The sequence below is a fragment of the Abramis brama genome (assembly GCF_963993115.1).
Source record: "Abramis brama genome assembly, chromosome: 4".
NCBI lineage: Eukaryota > Metazoa > Chordata > Actinopteri > Cypriniformes > Leuciscidae > Abramis > Abramis brama.
This window is the reverse complement of record NC_139966.1, coordinates 12386919-12407413: the sequence shown is the minus strand read 5'-3', so window position 1 is coordinate 12407413 and position 20495 is coordinate 12386919. Positions and strand designations below refer to the sequence as shown.

The following is a 20495-nucleotide window of genomic DNA, read 5'->3' as shown; positions in this document are numbered from 1 at the left end:
GACAATCTTTGCCCCATCTCCACCCCACACCCACCACTTTACCAATTAGAGTTGAGAGTGACAGGCAGGAGCATACCATTCTTTGTTTGGCTGCTGCATTGGCAGCATCTTTCAGGAATGCTTCAAGCTCATCCACCACTTCCAGTGATTCGTTGGGGAACTGAATGCATTCAGGACACTATGGATCTTGAGCTGTTGAGCTGTTGAGGTGTTGAGCACCCTGCTGCTCAGGTGATTGACCTTGGCCACCAGCTGGTCATGCTGCTGCTTAATGTGCTCCAGCAGGCTTAAAATGTGGACCTGAGCAGCTGTTGAATACATAGTATTATAGAATAATTATTCCCCCTCCATTCCATGCACTTAAGTCCCCCCATGTTCCCTGTGGTTAAAGTCAAGGTATTATAGTTTGTAGTTACAGTTATTTCTTACCAGAGCAGGGAATGGTTTCTGGGCCATGTCTCCCACCTCTCCAGGTAGGTCTGTAGACCTGGCTTGGCTCCTCTGGCCCCCGTTGTTGCTGGCTGCATTGTGCAGGTTGAGAGAGGAGTGTCTGTGGTGGTAGTGGTGGTAGTGGTTGGGGAGGGGCAGTTCTGCCAAACACTGTGTTGTTGTTGGGGTTGGGGGGGGGGGTTATTGGTGTCAAGCTTATACAATAAACACAACACAAAATCACACAGACTTAAGAAACATTCACAGAGGACAACTGTAGGATGACTACATATTCAGTATGCATAGAGCAGATAAAGCTAAAAGCTGGATGGCCCGGGGAAGAAAGGACTTCCTCAGCCTGTCTGTTGAACATGCTAGTGACAAGAGTCTGCCACTAAACTTGCTCTTCCGTGTTGTTACAATCACGGCTGAAGCAGATGTAGAAGCAGGATCCAAGTGCAGCAGGTTTATTAAACAAACTCAAAAGATAACAAAATAACAGTTACTCAGGACACAAGAACAGCCCACATACAACGTTAACAACTCACAAAGACTGAAACAAGACACAGGGCTTAAATACACAGACAGACAAGCTAAACAAGATAACAAGGGGGCGTGGTTAATAGAAAACACCTGGGAAGACTAATCAACATAACGGGAAACTCCAAAACATGGGACAGGACAGAGGAACACAGACATAAATCATAACATAACCCCCCCTCTTATGGGCGGCTCCCGACGCCCATAACAACAAAACCCATAGTTCAGGAGGGTGGTGGAATGGAGGCGGACCGGGGGGCGGGATGGAGGGCCAGGCCCGTGGAACGGCAGAGGGCCTGGAGACTGCGGCAGGACGGGAGGCCAGGGCGGATCAGGCAGTGCAGGCGACCAGGGCGGATCAGGCAGTGCAGGCGACCAGGGCGGATCAGGCAGTGCAGGCGACCAGGGCGGATCAGGCAGTGCAGGCGACCAGGGCGGATCAGGCAGTGCAGGCGACCAGGGCGGATCAGGCAGTGCAGGCGACCAGGGCGGATCAGGCAGTGCAGGCGACCAGGGCGGATCAGGCAGTGCAGGCGACCAGGGCGGATCAGGCAGTGCAGGCGACCAGGGCGGATCAGGCAGTGCAGGCGACCAGGGCGGATCAGGCAGTGCAGGCGACCAGGGCGGATCAGGCAGTGCAGGCGACCAGGGCGGATCAGGCAGTGCAGGCCGTGCAGACCAGGGTGGAGACGACCCTTCGGGCGGCCAGGGAGGAGACGACCCTTCGGGCGGCCAGGGAGGAGAAGACCCCTCGGGCGGCCAGGGAGGAGAAGACCCCTCGGGCGGCCACGGCGGAGACGACCCTTCGGGCGGCCACGGCGGAGAAAACCCCTCGGGCAGCCACGGCGGTGAAGGCTTATTGCCCCCCCAAAAAATTTTCTTGGGGAGGTTAACGGACTTAGGCGCCGGGTAGAAGGAGTCCAGTGGCGAAGGCGTGTCAGGGCTGGATGAGACAGGCGGTGAAGGCAGGTCAGGGCTGGACGAGGTCTGCGACGAGGGCAGGTCAGGACTGGACAGGACCAGCGATGAAGAGGGCTCTGAGCTGGGCAGGACCAGCGGCGAAGAGGGCTTAGTGCTGGACGAGACCAGCAGTGAAGGCTCTAGCTTGGCGGGCATGTCGCTTGCCGTCTCAGGCGCGGCGGGCATGACACTCTCAGTCTCAGGGGTGGCGGGCATGACACATACTGCCTTGGCTTCGGCAGATTTGGCGTGAAGTGCGGGCTCGGCTGGACTGGCGTGAAGCTCTGGCTGGACTGGGCAGACGACTGGCTCTGGCTCGACTGGGCAGATGACTGGCTCTGGCTCGACTGGGCAGACGACTTCTTTACCATGTACTAGACTCTGAACTTGACTTGAATCAAACTTGACTAGGCTGGTGGGATGTGGAGCATAACGGCGAGTTCCCCGGACGGATATCAAAGGGGGGTCGATCAACTTGGATGCCAGATCAGCACTGTTGGAAACCAGCTTGCGTGCTCTGGGCCAGACAATCCCCACATCAGATCCCAGGCGGATACTGAGCTCCTGCTCGGTGGGTTTAACTGGTTTGACGAGATGAGTGATGTTGGTGGAAAACGCACACTCAGGGAAAAAGCTGTCCCAGCAGACAGATATCGCCTCCCTCCAGTTTAGCCCTGAAAGATCGGGGAGCGGTCGTGGGTCAACGTACTGGGCCCCGATCTGGTAACAGGTGATGATGATTTGATCGCTCAGACCACAGTCAACCGCCAGAGAACAAAATCCAGTTGTGAATTCGAACAGATCGCGGCTGTCCTGAGCCAGCGCCGCGATCAGATCCCAACACATCCTGAGCACTTAAGCTGAATCTTACTACGGGTGTGGCCGGGTATTCTCTTACATAAACCCTGCTGCTGGATTCATGATAATGGTGAGTTGTTCTGTTACAATCACGGCTGAAGCAGATGTAGAAGCAGGATCCAAGTGCAGCAGGTTTATTAAACAAACTCAAAAGATAACAAAATAACAGTTACTCAGGACACAAGAACAGCCCACATACAACGTTAACAACTCACAAAGACTGAAACAAGACACAGGGCTTAAATACACAGACAGACAAGCTAAACAAGATAACAAGGGGGCGTGGTTAATAGAAAACACCTGGGAAGACTAATCAACATAACGGGGAACTCCAAAACATGGGACAGGACAGAGGAACACAGACATAAATCATAACACGTGTAGTGAGTGGGGGTCATTTTGTGGTTTGTGTATGTGTTTTTTTGTGGTGGAGAAATAGAAACACATATTTCCATTTTTTTATTTATTTTTTTAAAAATGATTAGGACATGAATACTGTTGTAAACTCAGAATCAAAGACCAGGAGACTTGGTTGTTTCTTCAGCAGGATTCTTTACTGAGATCAGCTGCAGTCACAAAGTCTGACTAAGTGAATGTTCTCTTACAGTTTATATACATTTAGGGGCAGGGACCAAAACTTGGTGATGAGACAGGTTTAGGAACCGGTTTAGGAACCACAAACTCCAAGAGCCATTAAGAGTTTCAGTAAAACAGGACTGACCGGAGACTTTTGCTTGAAAACTCTGATAATAATAATTTATACCTAACCTTAACATGCTAAATTCAATGTAAACCTAAATTAAACATTTTAATAAATTTGTAATCCCACAATACTCTCTGACTCTTACTTTCACAGAGCTCTGGACTATTTGCAGGGAGTTGGGGGTCGGTAGTCCTCCTCTACATCAGTGTCACCAAAGAAATGTCTGTTTAAATAAAAAAAAGAAGAAGATATTTATCTACATGCAAATCAACATTTAAAGGAGACAGAGAATGGTTGAACAGGGCATTGATCTCTGTTCTGTGTTATGTAACTGAGAAAATGGCCCAGGCTCAATGTCGGCCCTTACAGACTCATAGACCTAAATGCACGTTCACACTAAGTTCACAAGAGTTTAGGGTGTTTTGCTGTCTCGGTTGCCCACTTCACCCTGTCCCAATCATGCAAACAGCAGGGTGAGCACTCACAGCCTGGCAAAACTCATTCACTTTACAGCGTGAGTCAGTTAAAGGATTAGTTCACCTCAAAGTTGAAAATTGTGTCATCATTTACTCACCCTCAAGTTGTTTTAAACCTGTATGAATTTCTTTCTTCTGCTGAACACAGAGAAAGATATTTTGAAGAATGTCGGTAAACAGACAGACTTGGGTCCCATTGACTTCCATAGTAGGAAAAAAAATGCTATGGAAGTCAATGGGACCCAAGTTACAGACATTCTTCAAAATATCTTTCTTTGTGTTCAGCAGAAGAAAGAAATTCATACAGGTTTGAAACAACTTGAGGGTGAGTATATGATGACACAATTTTCAACTTTGAGGTGAACTAATCCTTTTAAGTCCATGAGGGCTCAGGGCTTAAGTCTCAGGGAGGACATTGAAACTCCGCTAGTAAGATGTATTTTTGGTGGAGATTTCTTAAGCAGAAATTTACATGAAACAGTGGTTCAGAATGTCCAGCATTCGTATGTTCTTGTATGCAGAGAAACTAACAAATATAAGGTTAAACTGTTTTTTGATTTGGTCTTTTTTTAAAATAAAAGTATATGGTGTTAGTGTTTGTATGTGTAACATGAAGGAAAAACACTGACTTCGCTGTTGTTCTCCTTCTCCCAGGCCGTTCCTGTTCATCCTCAGTTTGGAGGTCCGAGGTGCTACATGTCAGAGCCTTCATCAGGATTTGATGTGCCTCCATGTAAGTATCTGAAAGGTAAACATGGAGCTTGACATGAGTCTTAAGGAACATGCCACCATTTTATGAAATTAATTATTCACGGTCTCCCCTACAGTTAGATAAGTGCGCAAAAACATTTTTGTCACTTATCTTACTCAAGGGGAGACCGTGAATAACCCAATTTCATAAAACGGTGGCATATTCTTTTAAATAGTGGTGGTAGTGGATTTGTAAGTGTAGGATTTGTAAAAACCACTTTGCCAAGAAACAACTTTGAGATTTGGCATACCAGATGATTTGATGATTCTGACATCATGTGTCTGCCAGTCATCCTGTGGCTCCTCTCCATGTTTTACAGCCCTATTTATTCTTTCATCGCTGTTATAATTTGGCCATGTTGCACAACCATCCTCGTACCAGCTTTGGGGCACCACTGCTACGGTTTTACTGGTAACAGTCCAACTACATGGAACATCCTTAATGGAGAAGACAAGAAAAGAAACAAGAAGAAACATGCACAGTTATTGTGAGTCAGAGTAAGAAGATCTAGTGGAAAAAGCTTTGACATTTTGTTTTTATTGATTTTGATAATATAGGGGCTCATGTGAAGTGTCAACTTGCACAACACTGATACTGACAGTTGACACCTGAAAGATGATTAACTTCAGCAAAGTACTCACAGCAACTTATCAGCCCGTTTTCTGATGCAGCAGAACCACTGCCAGCAAGTCAAACTTTGGTCAGTCCTCAGACCCTGATCTAAACTAGTCATGCTATGATTATGATTGGTACTAAAGAAATGAACAAAAACTATCAATTAATGTAATGAAGTAACTAACTAATTAATGTCTGAACTAATAAACTGATTGAAATGCATTTTTTGCATGTTAATGCAGGAGAGGAAAGGCCACAAAACCTTCCCTGTGGGGCAGGGCGACACATTTCCCATCAAGCTCTGAAACATTGGCAGCCTTGATGATCTCAGATTTTTCTGAAATGATGTAAATATTCAGTGTATCCGAGCTGAATGGGTAGCTAAAGAACAATGACTTCCTTCTATATTCCTTATATATTGCATAAATGCCCCCTCCAATGCATTCCACAATATTTTGGATGCAGACAATGTCATTTCCAAGCCTGAAGATGTTATCACCAGTCGATGTTCTGAGAGTCCACTTCTCAGTGGACATCTCGCCATACTGTGCCTTGATGGCCATCCCCCCAACAATAGGGCCCACAAAATGCTGCCATCTTAAAGTGCTGCCAGGTAATGTGACCTCCCGAATTTTTACTTCTGACAGACGACGAATGATCTGTGCCAAAGGATATTCCGGTTTTCTAACCAGTTTTTTTATCTTCTGCAGATAATTTTCATATGGGAAGGCAGAGAAGGAGTCAAGGCGACCATGCTGCTGAACTTCACCTGCCAGATGGGTTATGCAGTGTACATTATACACAACGTGGTGTCTCCCATAAAGTGTAGCAAAGTGCTGCACAAACGACTTCAGTAAAGTGTCAGCATAATCAGTGAGGTAGGAAAGTTTTGGGCTTGCTAAGATGGAGATGCCAGAGAAGAGAAGCATAAAATTCTGATACAGGTCTTTGTCCAGAAAACTGGCCAGCATTACAGGTCCAGTGTACAAAAGAAATTGTCTTAGCTCAGTAGCCTTCCAGCGATCCAATTCTCTAAGAGATCGCGGCTTTCTGGCAAACTCCACCGGAATATAAGGCCTCATGGATACCAATTTAGCAGACATTTGTTCAACTATAGTTGCAGGGACACGGACAGTCAGAGGACCACGAAGCCACATATTGAGCAAGCGCCTAACGATACCCAAGCACACGAGGTGCATGTAATCTAGGGGAAACTGTGACACCATGCCAACCCCAGTACCCTCAAGTGCATGTGGCCCCTCATGGTGATGTATCTCATCTAACCTGTCATTGAAAGACTCATCCGTTCTTAGTGCATAATCTTTACATGGAAAACTCATTCGGCTCTGTTCGTGTCTACCAGGGTTTGTGCATTTATCACAGCCGTGGTAGGCATTATGACTTTTGGTGTGTTTCACAAATGCTCTTGCCGGTGTGTCACAAATTACTGTATCAAGTTTAAGCGTCAAAGTCTTTCCCTCGAAACAGAAACCCTTTTCCAGATGAACTAATTCTTTGGTGAAGTCTTCGAGGAATTCTTTTGCTGATGAAGGTTTTTTTTCTCCAGAGTATAATGCGATCACTACAGGCTCTTTCATAGGGACACTGAGCAGGAGACCCAGGATGGGCCACAGCTGAACACTTGAGCTTTTAAATAATGGTAGCCCATCTATGTTTATTTGTAGCCTCAAAGTTAACCCATCAGTTAGCGTGTGTGCATACCCGCTGAGTGTAGAACTAAGTGAATGGATGATGCCAAAATAGTAGTATTTTCCCCCTGCCTTCTCTTGAATGGAATATTTAGTTGTTGTCCTAAGGAGTGTCCTGCCATCCTTTGGAAGCTCAGAATGGGAGAGGCGAAGGATGCCTAGTAGGGCAGTAAGAGCAACCAATGAAATTCCAAAGTGTCTGGCCCAGTCCGCAATCTTGTCAGATAAGGACATCTCATAGATCTCATCTTCAGGTTCGGAACTATCACTGCCACTAGCTAAGAGAACCTCAGTATAGTCTGACTCAAACTCCATGCCACCTTCCTCTTCATGAAAGACTGCTCCTGCTGCAATACCCGAGGTATCATTTGCACAACCGAGACAATCTTCTAACAATCCTACACTGTCATTGTCATTCTCATGCCTGTCATTTAGCCCTGTCTCTGTGTCCATGTCAGTCAGATTGAGATAGTCATCCTCATCCCGAATTTGTTCAAGTCTTTTTCCCACATCTACACGGGTCCTCCGTCTTATGGTGGAGCTGGAAACTGGCACAGTCTTTCTGTTCATTTCCTCTAAAGAAACATTTAATTTCATCAAACATTTCAGAAAGCAACCAGTGAGGGGTTAAACGACCAGATTTTTAAATGCTGCTTCAAGTATTTTGGAGTCAATCAGCCCATATCCCTGTTCTTTGAAGCTAACATGAAACAACATTACATGGGGAGGTGGTTGAAAATATATTTGTCATGATGTAAACCAAAATAAACTCAACCTAACCAAACCAGTGTACAGTGTTAAATGCTGTAGTGGGGAGTCTGGGGACCAGTGTCAGTATTTGACAAAATATCTGGCTAAATCAAGTATTAAATCTTACTTTACTCAGATATTCGGATAGATGAAACTGTTGATCAGACTGGTAGCACTTGAACAAACTGTAAGCTGAAACAGAACACACACACACACACACACACACACACACACACAGTCTTTTAATATGATATTAAATAATTATCTGAAACAACATTACATGGGGAGCAGAGGTGGGCACAAATACATCAAAAACTATTTTGTTACAAACTACAAATACTGGCTCATGAAATGTAACAAAATAAAATACAAAATACTGATGTGAAAAATGTATTTAAATAAAATACAAGTAATTAGTATTTTGAAAATACAAAAATACTCCCACAATAATCTTAAAGGGTTAGTTCACCCAAAAATGAAAATTCTGTCAGTAATTACTCACCCTCATGTTGTTCCAACCCCGTAAGACCTTCGTTCATCTTCGGAACACAAATTAAGATATTTTTGATGAAATCTGAGAGCTGGATCACTCCTCCATAGGCATAAGGCATTATAACTTGCTGGCCCAGAAAATGTATTAAAGCTGCATTATGCAGCTTTGCCGATTTCTTCACTGTTTTCTCGCTTTTTGCTTGCGGGTTTCTCTATAGAGCTCCCCCTACAGCTTCGGAATAGATATTTGACAACACTGTCGTCAAAATTAGTTGGCTCGTCCCATCTTCTCCCGCTGGTCATGTGCATTTGTTTTCAAAGAACCCGGCGAACGCACGGAGCCATGTCCACTGAGGTATGTATAATACACAGAAGGCTAGCATATAAATGTTTAGATAGTATATGTGTGCAATGCCGTAAAGCAGTTTGTTACATCGCGAGACCTGATATCACGCGATACTTCCTGATGCTGCGGCCTGCCGGCCCAAAGTTGCAAGGGTGGTTTTTCGTCTCACAGGCGCTCGAGGGGTGCGAGAAGACCACCATTCAACCCAAAAACAGTCATATAACCATTCCAATGACTCCGAAGCTGTTCGGTTAAGATAAAAAAGTTACTTAGTTCACCTTTAAAGACATCGTTAATATAGTCCAAGTGACTACAGTGGCTCAATCTTAAGTTTATAAAGCGACGAGAATACTTTTTGTACGCAAAAAAACCCCGACTTTATTCCACTATTCATTTCCTTCTCTCTGGGCCTCGAGTTAGTTCACGTAGTGTTTTAGCGCAGCGCATCTGTGTTGCACGTCACACGCATCACACACATGACCAGCGTCGGCCAATAGTGAACCTACGTGTGACGTGCAACACAGACGCGCTGCGCAGTTATACTACGTGAAAAAACTCGAGGCCCAGAGAGAAGGAAATGAAAAGTGGAATAAAGTCGTTATTTTTGTTGTTTTTTTGCGCACAAAAATATTCTCATCGCTTTATAAACTTAAGATTGAGCCACTGTAGCCACTTGGACTATATTAACGATGTCTTTAATACATTTTTTGGGCCAGCAAGTTATAATGCCTTATGCCTATGGAGGAGTGAGACAGCTCTCAGATTTAATCAAAAATATCTTAATTTGTGTTCCGAAGATGAACAAAGGTCTTACGCGGTTGGAACAACATGAGGGAGAGTAATTACTGACAGAATTTTCATTTTTGGGTGAACTAACCCTTTAATGCCGTTTTTAAGAGGAGCAGCGCCACTTCTTCTCCTGTGTTCAAAACTCATTCACTTCTTGGAGGGAGCCCGGTCTACAGGGTGTCACGTGATTTTCGTGCATTTAACCTGGACATTGCCATTGCCAACATCAGACCGAAAATATGGCAAAATCGTTTACTATGGTGATAAGCATATGGTGATTTTTCTTAAGTATTTAAGTATTTGAAATACTCTAAATACACTCCCTCAAAATATTTTGTTACAAACTACATTTTATTTTTTCCACACCTGCAAAATACAAATTACAAAATACACTAAAGTAATTAAATACGTATTTAAAATACATTTAATTGAAATACTGCCCATGTCTGATGGGGAGGTGGTTGAAAATATATTTGTCATGATGTAAACCAAAATAAACTCAACCTAACCAAACCACTGTACAGTGTTAAATGCTGTAGTGGGGACCAGTGTCAGTATTTGACTAAATATCTGGCTAAATCAAGTTGGAAAAGTATTAAATCTTACTTTACTCAGATATTGGGGAGGTGGTTGAAAATATATTTAGGCGGTCTTTGACGTGCCAGGGCGGGAAGTGCCCTGATTGGCTCAAGCGTCTGAGCCGCCTCGCCATAGGTTCGTGCAGCATTTGCTGCAGCACAGCCAATGACCGCTCTAGACTCTAGACCGCAACTTTACTGCTTCACAAAAAAATTGGCTTCAATATTCTCGAGAAAAGGAGTTTTCCCGTCGTAATACGAGACCTCTCGGAACACAAATTTAATTGAGAAAGGTCATAACACTTGTATATTGTTACTGTTAGTCTAACTGATTTTATTGTTCTCATTTGTAAGTCGCTTTGAATAAAAGCGTCTGCTATATGAATAAATGTAATTAATATAAAAGTCATTAGGTGTCCTTCCGCTGTTTATGAAAAGTCATAAAGTCGTAATTACACGACTCTGCAGAGCTGTCTGCTCTAACGTTACTGAACTCAAGCGAAATGTCATCCGCTCCCTCGAGCAACTAACAGTGACAAGACGTCGTCACTCGCGAAGTTATGGCAACCAAATAACAACAATATATTGTATATAATATATTATAATATATATAATATATTTGCCTATAGGGAAAGTGACAAACAGCGACGAAAGCCGTGACATGAAATCCGCACTCACGGGTCCCGTGAAATATGACAGCTAACGTACAGCTTATTGGAAAATACATAGCATTGTGGACACTGAATTTGATTAATTTAACTTAACGTTACTGTTTATTAGACCCCAGACGACACAAGAAATGTTTATGTTCACAAGGTATGGTTTCAATGTAACTTAGACGGTATAACTAACATTAGCAGAAGCCCGCACTTTTGAGTTTGACGTTCAAATAGGCGGCATAGTTGTCTGAACCGACTCAAACAGTGATTAAAATGCCGTAACTTAATTTTCATTATATAAGAGGATGGCAGACACACACACATGAGACCAAAATTGGCAAAATGCAAACTTAATAATGCACAGCTAGCTAGAAGCTAGCGCTAAACAATTAAGTGAACATTCTAAAGTTGTCCTAATATTACAATCATTAGTATACAGTGATTTAAAAAACAATGTTTACTGTGAATGTCGCAATATATCAATAAATCAATATACTTACTCAAAAGAGGGTTCAACACAACCATGTCACAGCAAACATATTCTCGACTGATATATCGGCTCTTGGTGACGTGCTGTAGTCCAACCGTTGCAGTAAAAGGCGCGTCCGAAGTGCGGATCCGTATGTGATTCGTTCTGGGTCCGCCGATTAAAACCGCAGGCGGGGCCGATCCTGGAGGCGGGGCTGATCCTGTTAGCGCAGCGAAAACGAATCTGACAGTCAGGCGGATCTGGCGGCTTGAGGGCGGGTCCGCCACGGACTCCTTTGCTGTGTGGGGAGACACCTTTCCGGACCCAAGGGGTCACTACACAGGATTTAGGGTGACACGTCATGTTTAAATTTAAAGAATTTAACCTCTTTTATTGTAAATAGTTATTTAAAAATAAGAATATTTTATTGTACATTTGAAAAGAGACAGTATTTATTGAACGTGTTTATTTGTATAATAAAATATATAACAAATAAAAAAGTTTCCATAATTTAAACAATTTACATTGTTGCAATTTGTAAGAGGGAATAGTGTCAGTCCTCTTGTGTGTTTGTGGGCGCTGTGTCACCTCGTGTGACACGTGTTTTTGGACGAGCTCTGACGTGGGTGGTGGTGGCTGTGCAGAGGACACCATACCAAGTCACCTTGGATCATCTTCTCTTAGAGTGGTCTTGCGGGGAAGGCCGGTCCCACTCTTCAGTCTCCTACCAAGAATGGCCTTCTGGAGGTCAGGGATGTACTTGTAATCCTTTTTCTCCTTCACTGTATACACAGACCAGTTTTTTTATTTTTTATTGTACGTTCTTTTGTACCTGTAAAACAATGGCATTTTTTTAATATGCTCAGTTAAAAAATGTAAAAAAAATATATATATATAACAGTGCATGGTGTAAAAAAAAAAAAAAAACTTTATTCTTATAGTTAGTACTTACATTTTGTGGCCATCCTTGTTACGTGCTGGCATGCGTTGATTGTGCAGATTATAATCAATTGCAGCCAGCAGAGTCCTGGTCTTGTATATAAATGGGGTGTACGACATGCGCTTAGATGCGTAGAGCAGAATGTGATTTTGGAAACTCTCCAAATCAGATGTTGTCCTGTTGATCGAATTTGTGGCAGAATAATTGATTAATTAATTGAGTTTAATTATCTTATGTACTCACCACACATCTACAAATCTACTGCAACCCTTTCCTTACGTCCAAATGAAATAGGGACCTCACCTCAGTATGTCCAATATCGAATTAGATAAGTAAATAAATGACTATAGCTTGAGTGCACAATTAAAAACATTGCAAATGAAAAAAATGAGAGCAGATGATTACCTGAAGTTTAGGAACTTCTTCACCTGGTTCAGCCATCTCTCATCAAAAACAATTGCAGCCAGGGCCCGGTGAGCTGCTGAACCTGTAAATGCATCATATTATGAGTGTAATAAGTGCAGTCAGGTAGGGTATTCATTTTTTCACTTCTGTTTCTAATTTGGTCACCTTGCTCCATCCAAGGCTTGTCTTGGGTGCCTTCCTCCAGTAGCTCATGCTGACAGCAACCGGTTGCCCAAAAATGTTCGTTGCAGACATGATGCATCACACCAACCCACATCAACTGCAAGAATATAAGAAAATAAAAAAAAACATCCTTTACAATACATAAAACAATCAAAAAAATTGACACATAACGTTTAATTTGTTTACATTAAAAAAACTATAATCTTAAACATACCTTGAATTCCTCCTCTGTGGAGGCCTGTTTGCTGCAGTACCAAAAGTGGTTGACGATGTCACGGGACCAGGCGTGAATTAGTTTTTGCCCTTTCATTGCTCCAGCCTGAGTTCCATGCACAACAATAGCAGTGTCAATATAAATCTTTGAACAAACTCTTCTCTTGCCATGATGTTACAGGTAAAACGTTGATTAATATGGCATTGTTGAGTACCCTGCCAGTATGATAGTGTGGATGGAAACATATCTTTCGAAGCCTTTTGCTTAGACTTTTAGCAGCATGCCAAATGTCAAGAGAATGCTGTAATCCCCATGCTTTGCATCGTCCACGTTCAGGATCTGCGAATAAAAAATAATAATTGACAATTACAATATTGAAGTCAAGACTTCAAATAATATAGCACATAAGTTCTGCTTACTGAGTAATGGGGTGATTTGTGGGTGAGCATCAGTAACCACTTCTTTTATTTTTACATTTGGGAGCAGAGCATCCATGGTGCGAATGAAGCACTCCTTCTCCATGATCACCGAGTTGCGACTAGTCTCCCTTTTGTCGACAGAAACGATGTGTATAATGTCTCTGGAGTCTTGCTCAATTGTAGTATACGTGCAATACTGAGCACAGTGTCCTGAAGCATAAGCACAGCTGTCAGCAAATGAACTATGTCCTTAATCACTGAAATTAAACATATGCACTCAAAACTTACCAGGAGAGTCCATCCGGCCATCTCCTACAGCCAAAAGACAATAGAATAAAAGGCATTATAAATCACACATTGAATATAAGTCACACGTTGAATATAAGTCGTGGCTAAAAATTCATTTCTAGGTAATGGATTGAAGTTGGCAAAGACACAAAAGTATGCCTCACCTAAAACAACAATATGGTCCTTTTGACGCATACACTCCATGACTTTGGCCTTGATGTTGTCCCAGAATTCTTGAACAGGCTCTATGCAGTATGCATCTTGGATCCGATAGTAGGTTGACTCTGTAACCATCCCCATAGCCATGAACTTTAAAAGCAGAGCTATTTTTCTGTAGTTGTTGCCAGACAGTAATATATTTGTGGACAGCATGAAGTCACCACCCTGCATGCCAAACTTTAACGTTGGCTGCGAGTTCCACTTCCACTGGCTGTGTCCGAAGGGGCATAACTAATGTAAAGGGAAAAAAATGTATCATTACTAATTAACCGGAAAAAACATGCATCCAACAGTTATGTGCGACCACATATGCCGTGTCAATGCAAGACTTTCCATATTTAATGGCTACAATCACTAGTCCCTGTAAGTTATCGTCTCTAATGCTTTTTGATTTATGTGTGAAGTTTGGATCATATACATATATATCTACATACACACATATATTTTTTATTTATTATTATTTTTATTTAATTTTTAATGATCATACACTACAATCTCCAGAAAACATTTCAATGAAAGTAAAATATCTTGACATATAGAAAATTGTTGCTATGAGTCTGAATAAAATGTGAAGATTGGGATCTAAATTACATGTACATTCACATTTGCCAGCAACATCTTACCCATTCCAAAACTGCTCCAGTCCCCCGAGGTTTCAGAGTGACCTGAAATGGTGGAACACCAGGGCATGGAACACCAGACAGCCTGTCCATGTGTTGGCACTTCTTGATGGGTAGTTTCAGGTGCCGAGCGAGTTGAAGGAGATTATCATTATAAGTAATGTTGGCACATTTACCAACTAGGTCTTCCTCTGTAGTTATCCTCTGTTGGTCTGGAACAGATTCTGATTCAGATTCCTCTACAGCGATATCTGCTACTACAAAATCAAACACAGCTTCGTCCACACTGATTTCCGGAAGCTTGTCCGTTTTGGCACCAACAGTTCTGTGTAAAAGATGCAAAATATGTATGCATTGAACAGCACATCAAAATCTTATTAAACATTAAATAATTTAATCAGTTGTACGAGCAGGCCACCACCTTGTTTACTACAACAAATTAAACAAATGATTTTACCTCAAATGAAGAGATGGGACAAAATCCTCATCGGAGCTGTCCCCATCTTCCATGTCCATCTTACTTGGGTGACCCCAAAAATCATCCATGACAATGCTGTGAATTAAACATGTATAAACACCTTTGAAATATTGTATAAATCAGTGGATCTATATGATACACAATATACATTACTTACTATGTATTCCTCAAATCATTCACCGCCTCTTCATCTGGTGAATCTTGGTCTTCATGTTTACTGATATCCAGGGAATGCATGCTGCAAGCATAACAATAAACACATGACCAACTACATAAACAGGTGGAAAGTAAACAGAAAAGAAACATATCAACCCAAATCAAATACAAATACAGTACAACACAGCATGAGGTGCAAGGCAAGCTCACCTGGATTCTAAAACCTCTATTTCTCCCTCTCTAACCAGCGTTTGAACACCAATCTCATTAGCATTCATTTCTCTGATTGAAAAAATAAACAAATCATCAATCACTTTCTGCAATATCGACATTGTCTGAAATAATACTGCTTTGGAAGAAAAAACGTACAGGTCACGATCCGACTCCTCGCCTATACTGGACACCACTGGTTGTGGTGGTCTGGATTGTCCCTTGCGTGGCGTGGACGTTGTCGCTTGCCAGCGCTTGTAGCTACAACAAAATCGAGAGTACAGGCGGCACCTTTACACAATGTGTAAATTTTCTACACAATGTAAAAATGAACAAACATTGATGACTAATGCTAATACATTACAGAATAAAATGATTCAATATACTCTAGTTAGCAGACAGGTACTTTTTATTTATGCTAAAACACAAATGCAGAGACAGATCTTGGTTATTAGCCTAGGTTATTATGTAGCACTATAAGTCCCGACGTAAAATGCATATATGACAATTATTGTTGTCTGTCAAGTTTGCCACTTACAACTGGTTATAGCAGCAACCTAATACAGCAGTTAGCAATCTAACGTTGTCTCGCTAGCCAGTCAGCTAACTAACGTTACCACAGATGGATTGAATACATTTATAAACACTAACAAGAATAAGGAATAAAGAAAACAAAGAGTTACTTACAATTGCATTAGTAGAAACGCCAGGTCAGCATCTGTTTTGCATTGTTCACTATCCTTTAGCTGTCGCCACTCATTGAACGCTCGACCAATATTAACTCTCGTGCGGCCCCTCGCACGGTCAGCAAGTTTTTTCCTCTCCTTCACCTCTTCCGACGATAAACGTCTTTTTTGTCGTTTCGCAGGTAAACGAGAGTGATCCATCGTCGCCATGATCGTCGTTTGTACTAGCTAGTATTGAGGGGGGCGTGTGTGTTTATGTTGAATTGCCGTAAAGCAATTCGTGTTTCGCGCTCATTCTCGTTCTCGTTCTCGCTTCTCGCGAGACTTCCAATTTCTATCTTGCCGGGACGGTAGTACAGAAGTTGCAAGGTTGGTTTTCCGCCTGGGAACGCTGGGGGGAGCGGGGAAAGTCACCAATATCACCAGAACAGGTTGTTTAACCATCCAAATGATTTCTAGACAGTTTTATTAAGTTAAAAAAGTTACCAAGTTCTCCTTTAAATTAGGGGCCGCTAAGATGACACCATTCTCTCTACACAGACTTTAAACTCGAACCTGTGAGAAACGCTGGTGAAATGATGGCGTTCACATGCACATTAAGAATTGGTTCTACAGTTATGTGCGTTTGTACGGTGACCGGGAGGGGACATGTTCGGTTCACTTATTTTTGTCGTGGCCACAACATATAAACTCGTGGGAACATGATATTAAGTCGTGGGAACGTCATAATATCTTGTGGGAACGTCATATTAAGTCGTGGCCACGAGATCATTTTGTTGAGGTAACGACATCATTATGTCGTGGCCACGCGATGCAAAGTCGTAGCCTCGAGATCATATGTTGAGGGAACGATATATTTTTCTCGTGGCCACGACCTCATATTTTGAGAGAACGACATCATATTTTGAGAGAACGACATCTATTTGTCGTGGCCACGAGTTATGTTGAGGGAGCCACAGCGGCCAATACTGTAACCGTACCATAGCATAGAATGGGCTACAGCAGAGATGGAGATGACAGAAGAAATAACATTTTACTTTAAATTAGGAATGTCATCTAAAGATATAGTGCGGCCTTTGGCATTAAGACATGGGTACGTTATAAGTGAAAGACACATTCTTAGACTTTTTTGTTGCACGCATATTTAGGGACCGTCTCAAAATTACATGCGACATTGGCATAAACGTTTCTAACTTCAATAGCATTTGAAGACAATGACTTACAGTCATAAAACCAACTGTACATTGTTCACCCAGGTGTCTCATGTATGATGCACACCTTTTAGATTTTTGATATTTATGACAATAAACTGCTAAATCATATGCAAATATTGCTATGTAGGCCTATTTCACTACTGTATGGGATCATACACAAAATATGACAATATTTAAAGCTCAATAGCATTTGAAGACAATGACTTACAGTCATAAAACCAACTGTACATTGTTCATATAGGTCTCATGTATGATGCACACCTTTAATATTTTTGATATTTATGACAGTAAACTGCTAAATCATATGCAAATAATGCTATGTATTTCACTACTGTATGGGATCATATACAGAATATGACCATATTTAAAGCTCAATAGCATTTGAAGACAATGACTTACAGTCATAAAACCAACTGTATATTGTTCATCTAGGTGTCAGGTATGTGACAGTAGTGAAATACATAGCAATATTTGCATATGATTTAGCAGTATATTGTCATAAATATCAAAAATCTAAAAGGTGTGCATCATACATGAGACCTGGGTGAACAATGTACAGTTGGTTTTATGACTGTAAATCATTGTCTTCAAATGCTATTGAAGTTAGAAACGTTTATGCCAATGTCGCATGTAATTTTGAGACGGTCCCTAAATATGCGTGCGACAAAAAAAGTCTAAGAATGCGCTTCATGTGTCTTTCACTTATAATGTACCCATGTCTTAATGCCAAAGACCGCACTATATCTTTATATGACATTCCTAATTTAAAGTAAAATGTTATTTCTTCTGTCATCTCCATCTCTGCTGTAGCCCAGTCTATATGGTACGGTTACAGTATTGGCCGCTGTGGTTCCCTCAACATAACTCGTGGCCACGACAAATAGATGTCGTTCTCTCAAAATATGAAGTCGTGGCCACGAGAAAAATATATCGTTCCCTCAACATATGATCTCGAGGCTACAACTTTGCATCGTGTGGCCACGACATAATGATGTCGTTACCTCAACAAAATGATCTCGTGGCCACGACTTAATATGACGTTCCCACAAGATATTATGACGTTCCCACGACTTAATATCACGTTCCCACGAGTTTATATGTTGTGGCCACGACAAAAATAAGTGAACCGAACATGTCCCTTCCCGGTCACCGTACGTTTGAATATATGTGCGCAGGTTTGTAATTCCCTACAAACCAAGCCAAAACAAAGTACTGTTCTTTCCTTATAAATTTTTATACAGAATTTTATTTTATTTTGTCACTTCGGGGTAGGTACGCGAAACAAATTTCCTGACAACGCTTTATCTGTAGAGTGGTAAAGGGATCCTCCATAGGGAGAGACTAGTTGGCACTTCAGCACTGCGTTGTCATCGGGTCCAGGCGAAGGTCCTTTGTCAGATCAGGATACGGCCTGGATCCGGCAGACTGCAGGAAAACCTCGGGATAAACACAGAGACTAAAATTAGCGTAGATGCCATTCTTCTCATGATGTAATGAGTACATCAGGATTTATGGGAAGTGTTCCCGGTTCCGGCTGACCTAATCTATGCAGCCTAACATTGAATTATAGAAGTCTATAATGTGTTATGTGAATGCTAGGTCAAAGAGATGTGTCTTTAGTCTAGCTTTGAACTGACAGAGTGTGTCTGCTTCCCGGACAATGTTAGGAAGACTGTTCCAGAGTTTTGGTGCTAAATAGGAAAAGGATCTACCGCCAGCAGTTGATTTTGATATTCTAGGTATTATTAACTGGCCGGAATTTTGAGCACTATAATGCGTTAAGAGCTCGCTCAAGTACTGCGGAGCTCAGGGCCGTCGCTAGTGGGGTGAAAGGTGGTGACAATTATAGGGGCCCCCGCTGCCCAGAGGGCCCCACAAAATCCAGCAGTTATACTATATAGGCCCCTGTTGTATGAATAATTCTAATATTTATATTAGTTGTATGCCTGGGATTTAAATGAAAACCACAAAAACATGCAATTTGGTTAAATATTTTTTCCAAATATCTGCTTCTCTTACCTCCCTAAAAATGGTTTAAAGTATTTAAAGTATTAATACTTAAATACTTTATATTAAATACCAATCTAAAGTATTTATTAATTATTCAGTCAGTGACAAACATCAGATGGACCCAATAAAATGGTAAGTCCCAACCCAGCTCATGAACAGAACGAATCAGAGTTGAGGCGACAGTGCCTGAAGTTAACGATGAACTTGGTGGAATAGCAGGAGACTGACTGAAAATTTCAGGGAAAAGAAAACATAAATCAGGGAATCAGAAACACCATGAACAGATGGAGAGGGAGGCCAGGAGAGTTGTTGTATCTCAGTCAATCAAGACATTCTTAAAGACAGGTTGTATTGTTATTTCGCTGGGAATAAGAAAACTGCATCTACAGTCTGCCTGGTACTGTCACTTTTCACTATCGGTGCGCACCACAATCGACCGAATGATTACGTGTTCAAAATCCCTGTCTTTTTACACTATTGTAAATAGTGTCACGACGCATTGCATTATGCACCTGACCTGCCGGCTGATGATGTATTTATTACATCAAGAAAACACGCACTTTCTTTCTTTCTTTCTTTCTTTCTTTCTTTATTTATATAGCACAAGTAAACACAACCAACGTTGACCACTGTGCTTTACATAAAATACACAGAAAACAGAAAGACAGAAACATAATATAATATAAAACCTCGTCAAAAAAAAATCAAGGAAATGCCTGTTCGAGAAGATATAACTTTAGTTTGTGTTTAAACTCAAGTAAGGAGGTCAGTGTTCTCAGGGAAATTGGGAGGGTATTCCACAGCCTAGGACCCACAACAGCAAAAGCACGATCACCTCGCGACTTCAATCGAGAGTGAGGCTGGGACAGATTTCGACTGCTGGAGGAACGTAAACACCTAACAGACACGTTTGCTGTCAAAAGTTCAGATAAATATGAAGGGGCGATACCATTTAAGGTTTTAAAAACAAACAGCAATATTTTAAAATCGACCCTATAACGCACTGGCAGCCAGTTTAGCGACCGTAAAATTGGCGTGATGTGTTCACGTTTGCGGAGCCCGGTTAAGAATCTGGCAGCAGCGTTTTGGACCATTTGCAGTCTAGTAATAGAAAACTGCGGCAATCCCACATATAAGGAATTGCAATAATCAAGGCGGGATAGCACGAAGGCATTTAGTACTCTTTCAAGCTCGTTCGACGATAGAAAAGACTTGGCCCTGGATAACAACTTTAGGTGGTAAAAACAGGATTTAACCACTGTGTTAATATGTTTATCAAGCTTAAGGGCGGAATCTAGGGTAATTCCTAAACTCTTAACAGTAGGTTTG

The 20495-nt window shown here is 41.9% G+C and overlaps 2 protein-coding genes across 2 annotated transcripts; both read right to left on the bottom strand.

Annotated features, from left to right (window-relative positions):
- Positions 1–622: 622 nt before the first annotated feature.
- LOC311081391 (uncharacterized protein) lies at positions 623–11778 on the bottom strand (the record flags this gene model as incomplete). The annotated part of the gene is made up of 7 exons (XM_084111932.1): positions 623–644; positions 3636–3713; positions 4596–4707; positions 4968–5154; positions 7919–7983; positions 11156–11438; positions 11713–11778. 6 exons carry the CDS (start codon positions 11776–11778, stop codon positions 3653–3655), a joined length of 774 nt encoding a protein of 257 aa, XP_083968058.1. The 3' UTR covers positions 623–644; positions 3636–3652.
- Positions 11705–16152, bottom strand: LOC311081390 (uncharacterized protein; the record flags this gene model as incomplete). Its single annotated transcript, XM_084111931.1, has 15 exons — positions 11705–11906; positions 12077–12241; positions 12470–12551; positions 12635–12749; positions 12867–12971; positions 13045–13205; positions 13286–13495; positions 13574–13597; positions 13738–14023; positions 14416–14737; positions 14870–14965; positions 15048–15128; positions 15257–15328; positions 15416–15517; positions 15944–16152. 15 exons carry the CDS (start codon positions 16150–16152, stop codon positions 11873–11875), a joined length of 2064 nt encoding a protein of 687 aa, XP_083968057.1. The 3' UTR covers positions 11705–11872.
- Positions 16153–20495: the final 4343 nt, after the last annotated feature.